The sequence below is a fragment of the Odontomachus brunneus genome, unplaced genomic scaffold (assembly GCF_010583005.1).
Source record: "Odontomachus brunneus isolate Ranch 3 - 2012 unplaced genomic scaffold, Obru_v1 Obru_scaffold_069, whole genome shotgun sequence".
NCBI lineage: Eukaryota > Metazoa > Arthropoda > Insecta > Hymenoptera > Formicidae > Odontomachus > Odontomachus brunneus.
Window position 1 is genome coordinate 353,977 of NW_022639519.1, and position 9,088 is coordinate 363,064.

Below are 9,088 nucleotides of genomic sequence, written 5' to 3' on the forward strand. Positions count from 1 at the left end.
CGCATGCAATTGAAAATAGATTAAAACAAAAAATCGGTTAATCAGGCTTTAGCATAATATATGATCAGAACGGAATATTGATACGAGTATTAAGGCAATTACGTCGATCTGCGTGCATGTATGTTTAAGGCGTTAACAGCAACACTAATTTACGTTGATTTCCCGAGCACCTCCGGTCGGCGTCGCTATGTAGAACGTAGGTGTGCCGGTGTACCTACGAAGAAAAGTAATTAACAGTATCTGTATAGAGTAAATTTAACCGAGTGCTTAACATGACATAGACCACGAAAAACTATACTAACTTCGTCCTCATATGTTGAATTGCCTTGTCGACCGCGTTTTTCTTCAACAAAGTAACGGTGCAGCCGCCAAAGCCCGCGCCCGTCAAACGGCTACCTAAAACGCCATTCACTTCTCTGGCTGCTGACACCAGCGAATCGAGCTCCGTGGACGAGACTTCGTAATCGTCGCGCAGCGAGTCGTGGCTTTCGTTCATCAGCTGGCCGAATCGCTCGAAGTCGCCTTGCTCGAGTGCTTCCGCGGCGTTCAGGGTCCGTTGAATCTCCGTGACTACGTGACGAGCTCTCCTCACAACGCGATCGGACACCTTCTGCGATATTAATGCTGCAAAAGTAGATTCTTATCGAAAATGTTCAATCAATTTTTCTCGCGCGCCACCGAATCCTTTTTTGACTGAACATCCAGATACATGTATTTCTTATTTTATAGAATTTAAAGAGCGACTATTACCTCGGATATCGCTCATATCCGCATCCCTCAAGCTCTTTTTGCCTAACATCCGCGCGGCTTCGTAGCAACAGTCTCGACGTTCGCAGTAGGCGCTCGAGCTCAGCTTGTGCGGCGCGTTCGAGTTAGTTATAAGGAAAATATAGTCGTCCATGTGCTGCATAGGTATCTGTTTGATCGCGAGATCTCGGCAATCTAATAGAAGGGCGCAGCCCTCCTTACCCATGACCGAAATAAACTGATCCATTATACCGCACGGCACTCCGGCGAAATCGTGTTCCGCCTTTTGGCACGCCAAAACCTACGGATTTATTTTTCCTCGCGTCGTATCTAAACGTATGTGAGCTGTGTAATTGTCTTCCCCGAGCAAAAAGTCTTGATTACCTTCTCTTCCGGTTTCTCTGATTTCTTGCCGCTCAACGCCTCTAGAAACGTGTAAGTCGCTACTTCCAAAGCCGCTGAGCTGCTGAGACCGGCACCCACCGGTACACTCGACGCTATTACGGCGTTGAATGCAGGAACATCGCCTGAAATACATCTCTTCTCAATTCGCAAAATGTGCTTTGAAATAATCGCACGGAAAGTTGAAACTCTCTATTATTTATGTGATTCTGGAAGCGTGAATGACTTTTACAGATAAAATTGGCGATGCATCCTTTGACATAGTTCGCCCACTTTGGTACTCCCGGTTTTATGTCGGCGCGACTACTCATTTCGAATTCAAACTCATTGATTTCGCCGACCGCGTCGCTCAGGGAAACTATTTTGGTTTTTTGTCCTCCGTGCGACTTTCCAGCGATCACTGTGACCATTGGTAATGCCTGACAATAATTCGAAATTCAATATATTAATCACTGATGAGTTATTATTGTCTATGAGTGATAAGTTATTAACATCACGACAAAGCTCTCGTATCATAAATAATCTTAAAAATTGTGAGTGAAGATTACTACCGCACACGGAATACACAAGCGCAAATAAATGACAATTTTCAACGCAACAATACAATTTCTATCATTACAATTAGTAAGCGTTTAAAAAAATTAATCGCTTAATAAAAATCGTTTAAGAATATCGCAATCAATATGCTATCTCATAAGTGGCGTTCGACCAACATCAAAGTTGGCGCGCTAGACGAATGTTCGTCAGACGAATCTTACTTGCATTCTTCGATTATATAAGCGGTGGTTCAACGTGTAAGAGACATGCAGGGACGTCACACGGCTGTGACACCCCGATCGTCTATCCGAACTCGAGCGATAAATGGTCTTCAATGCGTGCACCAGACATAGAACGCTTCTACTTTCTAATAATTTATGCGCGCAATAAAGTTGAAGTACATAATTTACGCACGATTAATAACAATCTGCGCGAGTAATTCACGCCTCAGATGATTCATAATGCGCGTCAGACTTCGAAACAGAATTCTGTTTGTGAAGAAGAATTCGAAAGAATCACAATTACGTTTGCGGATGTCTGCGTATGCATCTATATATAAATTTCTTAATGTCTCTCGTATAATACCGGACATAAAATCGCAGATAGAATTCCGTCCCAAGTTCTTCTTTCGCGAATTGTACGTCATCTCTTTTGAACAAAAACAGAATTGTTGAAAGAGCTTGCTAGAAGCACGGAAGACACCCTTGACATTACCATCGGCAGCACGAAGCCCTCGTTGTAATCCGTATGCTCGCCAATGAGATTGACGCGTCCTGGCGCGTAGACGCAGACGGCGGCCGACTCGCCGAATTTCTCGGTGAAGGTCCGCAGCGTTCTCGCCTTGACATTGTTTATATTTGAGACTGGTGCGGCCATGAGCACTCGAGTTTCTAAGCACGCACGTGGGCGATCTACAACGGAAATGATGATTACGCGGCGAGGTTGATAAGCGCCGCGCTCAACGACCGCGAAGATACTGATGCCAGTGTAAATCTCCTTACGCAAGTCGTCAACAAGGACGTTATCAGCGCGAGAACTGAACTCGGTGATCCGCCTTAGAGCTCTTTCGCCTTCTCTGCAAATTCAATTGCGCGTGTTATTAACGTATTGTGTTCCAAGAAGAACAGGAAATTACGATAACGTCAAAATGAGGAAGAAACAATCAAATGAGTGAATAAAAAATGAATATTTGAGTTATTTTCTCGTCATCTTGACATCATTTTGACGTTATCGTGATTTTTTCTTCTATCCAAAATGAGACGATAACAAACGCTAAAATAGCACTGAACGTTTTAAAATCATCTCGAGTGTATTTTGGGGAATATCCTAAAATATTCTATGCACATTCATGCAAAATCGTCTCAGCATGTTCTGTGCTATCTGAGCAGTTATATTGGAGAAGAATCCAAGAGATGACTGTTATTATTTTTGTTCAAGGCGCTTTTTTATATTTGCTATTATCGTCGCCGCGCGATTACGACAAGAAATACGCACTTCAATAACTGTTGATGCGACACTCTCAAACAAAATTACTCGCGCGAATGTCAGGATAAATGTTCATTATCAGAATGCGAGCATAGTCGCGATATAAGTCGTATTAGTTAAGTATATTCGCGATTTACTGAACAATTATGTAGTTATTTCTCGCCTGGAGTAACAATCTGTACTATCTCCGATGACAGGTTGCACGTATTTTACTTTGAATTAATTAAAGTTTACTTTGCATTAATTAAGGCTTCTGTCTACTCGCTGCTAACTCTTGACTGGTGACGTCAGAAGCGAGGAAATGCATACTGAAAATTCTTGCAAAACACGTCGAAATAAAAAGATATATTCAAGAAGTGATACTTGCAATCGCTTAAACACACTTCTGAAAGATACTCCGAACACCTCCACCTCCTTCTTTCTGCTCCAACGATCAATAAGTAACTGTAAAATTAATGTGATAAGCAACTTTCTTTTTAATCTACATTCCTCATTATTTCACCACGTTAATTTTACAGTTATTTATTGATTGTTAGAGCAAAAGAAAAGTGTTTGCAGTATTTTAGAAATGTGCTTAATCGTGTCATTTTTTGAATATATCTTTTTATTTCGAAATACTTTGTAGGAATTTTAGGCATACATTTCCTCGCTCTTCTAACATCATAAATCAAGATAATGAATAGCTAAGAACGTTAAAAAAAACATAAAGTAAATTTTTACAATAAAAGAACTCGAATTCTGAGCATATAAGTTCCTGACATAAAAATATAAAGATGCCAAATGTGTTTAAATGTCCTCAAACTCTTTAAGAAATGTTATATAAAGTCACAAATAACTTTCTCAATCATAATTAAAAGATTACTGCGATTTTTTTCGTATAATCGTTCATCGCGTTGGTAATTTCATTGCAATTAAGTCACGGTTCTTTTATCTACTACCACATGCATACATGATAAGATATACCTACTATCTGCTGGCTCGCCAGGCGACGTTCGATTCGCAGAGTGAGCGCGATTCCGACCACCACCACCACCACCACTGCCGCCGACCACCGTTTCCACCGCCACCGTCGTTACTAGCACGATGCAGGTGTTTCCGTTGACAAGACTCGGCTGACAAGACGCGTAAGTCAGGTTACGGCGATAAACTCAATTCCGACGAGGATATATTATGGACGCGCTGCGGGCGATTTAACGGCAAACTACCTCGGAGAATATGCCATGTCGGTCTCGGATCCTCTCATCAAAGAGCTGAAAGGTAATCTCCCAATTGAGCAGGTTAGTCGCGTTAAACGTACGCGAGAATTTATGATTCTTTCTCTCTTCTCTTTCGTGCAATTATATTTATTGTACTACACGCATGACCCTTAAAATTTACTGTTGTATAAAATATCAATTTATAGTATGTCGATTTTTGTAATCGTTAAAGAGAAATCTACACAAGTCTAATGTCGCAATTTAATTAAATTGTATTATCAGATGAAATTCACTTTGCAATTAGTAATAATGTTGGAATGAATGCATAAATATTGAAATTAATATTAAACTATGTATTCCATTGCTTAATATTTTGTATTGATAAACTTTAGAAGATCATTATCGTGTTAATGTTAAATCAATCTTTATCTTTATCAATTTAAGAAAATAGAGAGCATCCTTTAAATTAGAATAATGAGATGCTATTTGTCTTCTTAACTTTATTCTTACAACAAATATAATTGCAAAGTATATGTAAATGAACTCATATATATTGTATACATTTTAGGATGGACTCGAAAGCTGATAGAACATGCTAAGGAGATCACTGATGAAAACGAGGACTTGTGTCACTTTTGCAAATGCTTGGAGAACTGCTTGCAAAAAGGTTTACTGCCTTGTCTCAGTAGCATTGGATACCTGAAGGAATCTAGTGCATGGCATTGGTTAGAGCATGTTGCTGAGAAGAATTACAGGTGAAACATCTGTCCATTTTCATTGAATATCAGAAATTTATGATTCAATTTTATATATTTAATGTCGATGTGATTTGCAGTTCCTACAACACGTTATCTTTAGTAGTGGAGCAAACAAAGCAGAATCCAAAAGTGCACACATTTACTGGACGACTTCGTCTTCTAATAAGGATATGTTTAGTGCGAAAATGTCTTCACATGCCAGTAGAAATATTGGTAAGACCTCTGTTACAGCAAAATGCATTCAATATGTCTCTATCAGAATTCATGAAACTTTTCAGTACAATGCTAATTACAAAAACCTGTAATTGTGTTCTCAGACCCGGATTCCAACTTTAGCTACCGAGTTTTACGACTTGAAGAGTATCCTGGGAGATGACATTCTACGGGAGATACTGCTGTCTGTTCTGCTGCAATGCAGCAAATTGAATTTCAAATTGAACTTGCGAAACGCGACGTTCTTGGACGATACATGGCAGATGCCAAAATGCGTAGCTCTGCAACTGGTACCTTGCAAGAACTTGGGCATCTCTGTATGGTGAGTATTGATCTCGACGAAAGAGAATGAAGGGATCTATTTAATAAATCTAACTCACCACTGCTTTACAGTTTCACCAACGAGAAAGCGTTGATCATCAACGTCGACGAGAAGTCGGTAGCCGCCGAAGACGTAAGAAAAGTCCAAAGTACCTAGTGTAACGTAGCAGAATTCATAAAAAGGCGATTTCACACAACTTGGTAATTTTTTACATGCCACATATAAAACAGAATAAAGTCGAGATAGGAGATGTACTGGACGAGATAAACGAAAGTATCATCACTGGCGACAGTAAAGGCAAGCTACGTAAGATTATGAGGAAGGCTAGTGGGCAACCGATAATGTTACATATCATCAAGGTATATATTTTTATATAACAAGATAGATGGACAATAAAAAAAGATATAATAAAAGACTTTAAAGTCTGATCTGCAATGTGCTCTTTGCTTTTTTTTCTCTTTCTGACTCAAGCCTAATCTACAATGTATTATGTGCTTCCTGTTTCTTGTTCTCTGTCTTTTTTTTAGTTTAAGACTTAAGGTGTGAGTCAGAAAAAGATAAAGAAAAAGAAACAGGAAGCTAAACTTTAAGTCTTAAGTCAGAAAAAGATAGAGAACAAGTAATAGAAACCAAAAAGCACATTGTAGATCAAATCTATAGCTCTCAAAAGTTCCAGTTACAATAACATAAAGGAAAAAACAAGGCAAATAAGAGCAGTTTATTTTGCTCTTATTTATCTTGTTCTCTCCTTTAAAAAAGAGATACATGTTGATATATTTTTTTAATAATATAAAGGATGTATGTATATGTATGTGAATGATATATTTAATGCATTGCCATATGTTTCTAGTGTCGTACCAAAAAGACCCGTGAACTCTACGAGCCGATAGTTCATCTTATCAAAAGTTCGGGCGTCGAGAGCATGAAGTCTTTAATACAAATATCGCAACCGGACCAGGTGGAAGCCACCACAGTAAATCAGCCGTCTACATTAGAGAATAAGACACTAGGTAGCGGATTCTGCGTGAAGTACTGTGGCACCGTGTATATCGGTGCAGAGGGCGACGTCAAGCAAATCGAGAAAGCCATTTGGAGCCTATTGAAGTCCGGAGAAGCGAAACAAGTGCCTGTGAGATTCGAGTGTCTAGAAATCGGGATTAAAGTAGCACGCGAGGCAGACGATAAGGTACAGTCATAAGCTTACTTGAAAGTAATTGTATAGCTAAAATGTGCATATCGAGTCTGATGAAACATTTTTGTTTTCAGGTAATATGCAAGCAAAGCTACATGGAAATCTCGTCATGTGGACGCACCACCAATATTCCAGATTACTTCGCGTTCATCGCAGGGTGAGATCTATCAGATTAATATTAGGAAATATTCACATCTTAGCAGAAAAACAAGAAAACAGAAACCAATCGTCAGTTGCGCTGAAAACGTGATTTTTTGGTAAAATAAAAACTATCGACTACCACCTAACCATCAGTACACTTAGGATGGAGTCCCATGGCACATATTTTCGCGTAATGCGTAACCAATCACATCTTTCTATTCTTTTAGAAGTTCCAACAGAAATATTAAACAATTTATTGGTTACGCGTTTGCGCGATACGCGGAAAATACATGCCATGGGACTTCAGCCTTAGTTACATTGATGCTATACCATTCCCTAAAGATTAAAAAAGATAAGTAAGAAGTTTTTACTTTATTCGAATAAAGTAGAATGTTTATTAATAACGAATAATTTGAAAACAAATCGCGTGAAAATATTAAAAGCAGAGACTTTGTGTCTGTATGTGTATAAATTTATTATAATTTTGTATATTAACTTCTTACTTATCTTTTTTAACATTCTTACTCTTCTTCTACTGATTGCGCGTTATACGTGAGCGGATAACCTTCTGGTAAAAACACGTATATATGAAACGTCAAGCTGTCAAAATGTCACTTCTATTTTGACACATTCCCGCTTGCCAGGTGAATCAACAGTCATGAAAAACGATCAGCTAGAAACAGCTGGTCAAAACTTTTTAGTGACTATTGATCTGGGGAATGGTATAGCATCAACGCAACTGAGTGTACGAGTTTTGATTGGTTTCTGCCTTTTTGCTTTTCTGTCAAAATATGAATTCTTTTTTAGAATAGATTGTATTAAATCGAACTCGCATGATCGACAACATTTCATTCTTTTTAGGGAAACGAATTGTAACGTGGCAACAAAATTCGACGCCTACATCTTTCACCATCGAAACGAGAGCGAGGTCCAACAGATACTGCAAAGTCTGGGACAAGGATTTCAGCGCACGCACTTTGCAGTATAAACAATGCATGACGCGAATATAGATTTAGAGATGCATACGGAAGGGATAGATGTTCCTACTTTTGTATCTCCTCCGTGTGCTGCTTATTAATAATATAGTTCCCGTATCTGTGATCATAAAATTTTCCCCCAATAAAACCATAAAAATTATGGTTCACAGAATATTCATTAACTCACAATTTGATTCTTTCGAGACTCGCCGATGAGTCTTTATTTGAATAAAGCGTTCAAATTATATCTGAAACCAGATCGATATCTCAACGTCTGACTACAACGCGATATTGAGATAATATATTAGCGTTGACGGAATTCCAAGGAAAGCCTGAAGCCAAAATTGAAGTTGAAGCTATATTGGGATAAATGTCAAGATACGATCAAGTAGATGCGTCGTGGGGTTAAGTTAGGGAGAATTTTCATCTTAGTAAAAAGAAAGGCAGAAGCCAATAAAAACTCGCACTGATAAACGATAGTTTGACACTTTCTATTGATGCGAGTTCTAATTGGCTTCTGTCTTTCTATTTTTTGCCAAGATGTGAATTCTCCCTGAAGTTGCAGTTCTGTACTACGTTAAAGGAATTACCCGGGGAGTCCAAACCTAGATGATAAGAGCAGAAATCCTATTGTAGCACATATATATCTTGATAGATGGCGATAGTTGCCATCACTACCGCGATGGCTCATCAGTGACATAACAAATATATAAATTTTACTGTGTTGTACTTTTGCCAAAGATTTGAATAGCAATTTATATATATATTCCAAATTTTTGTAATATCCACTGTGTCATTGTAAAAAAATTACTTAGCAACTTGTAGATAATTTTTCTATCATTATTTTCGATTTATATGCATATTCACATAGAGGTTATCGCAAAAGTTAAAAGTGCAGATATATTTCTCATATCAAAGATGCAAAGAAGTGCATCGAAACGCACGAACCTCGTATTCGTCGAGTGTGATGTGCGTGCGTTACGCGGGGTGTAACTTCCTGTCATCGTCGTCGCCGTCGCGGTCGCCGTCGCCGTCGTCGCGGTCGCCGTCGTTGTCGTCGTCGTCTCGGCTCGGTAGTGCTCGGCGCAATTCGATTCTCCCTCTCTGTCTCTCGCGGA

The 9,088-nt window shown here is 38.9% G+C and overlaps 2 protein-coding genes across 5 annotated transcripts; one reads left to right on the top strand and one right to left on the bottom strand.

Annotated features, from left to right (window-relative positions):
• Positions 1-6: 6 nt before the first annotated feature.
• LOC116846756 (galactokinase-like) lies at positions 7-4,290 on the bottom strand. 4 transcript variants are annotated; one of them, XM_032821008.1, is made up of 8 exons: positions 4,139-4,290; positions 2,688-2,761; positions 2,401-2,597; positions 1,382-1,568; positions 1,132-1,274; positions 751-1,048; positions 303-624; positions 7-214 (listed from the first exon to the last, which is right to left on the bottom strand). In XM_032821008.1, exons 3-8 carry the CDS (start codon positions 2,560-2,562, stop codon positions 145-147), a joined length of 1,182 nt encoding a protein of 393 aa, XP_032676899.1. In that variant the 5' UTR covers positions 2,563-2,597; positions 2,688-2,761; positions 4,139-4,290; the 3' UTR covers positions 7-144. The 4 variants fall into 4 exon arrangements, with proteins under 4 accessions (XP_032676899.1, XP_032676901.1, XP_032676903.1 ...); XM_032821010.1 differs by having other exon boundaries at positions 4,135-4,280; XM_032821012.1 differs by lacking the exon at positions 4,139-4,290 and adding an exon at positions 3,031-3,049.
• On the top strand, positions 4,287-8,144 carry LOC116846755. The gene is made up of 9 exons (XM_032821007.1): positions 4,287-4,428; positions 4,936-5,122; positions 5,203-5,338; positions 5,443-5,660; positions 5,732-5,792; positions 5,891-6,019; positions 6,511-6,846; positions 6,927-7,009; positions 7,855-8,144. The coding sequence occupies exons 1-9, from the start codon at positions 4,392-4,394 to the stop codon at positions 7,979-7,981; spliced, it is 1,314 nt and encodes a 437-aa protein (XP_032676898.1). The 5' UTR covers positions 4,287-4,391; the 3' UTR covers positions 7,982-8,144.
• Positions 8,145-9,088: the final 944 nt, after the last annotated feature.

What these genes read in the sequence shown, in the direction of transcription:
- LOC116846755 (XM_032821007.1), top strand. Translation starts at nt 4,392, where the DNA reads ATGTCGGTCTCGGATCCTCTCATCAAAGAGCTGAAAG. An exon ending in GTTGCTGAGAAGAATTACAG is followed by an intron (nt 5,123 to 5,202) that starts GTGAAACATCTG and finishes TGTGATTTGCAG; the next exon opens with TTCCTACAACACGTTATCTT. An exon ending in AGTCGGTAGCCGCCGAAGAC is followed by an intron (nt 5,793 to 5,890) that starts GTAAGAAAAGTC and finishes CATATAAAACAG; the next exon opens with AATAAAGTCGAGATAGGAGA.
- LOC116846756 (XM_032821008.1), bottom strand. Translation starts at nt 2,562, where the DNA reads ATGGCCGCACCAGTCTCAAATATAAACAATGTCAAGGCGAGAACGCTG. An exon ending in AGGGCTTCGTGCTGCCGATG is followed by an intron (nt 1,569 to 2,400) that starts GTAATGTCAAGG and finishes AATTATTGTCAG; the next exon opens with GCATTACCAATGGTCACAGT. An exon ending in GGATATGAGCGATATCCGAG is followed by an intron (nt 625 to 750) that starts GTAATAGTCGCT and finishes CTACTTTTGCAG; the next exon opens with CATTAATATCGCAGAAGGTG.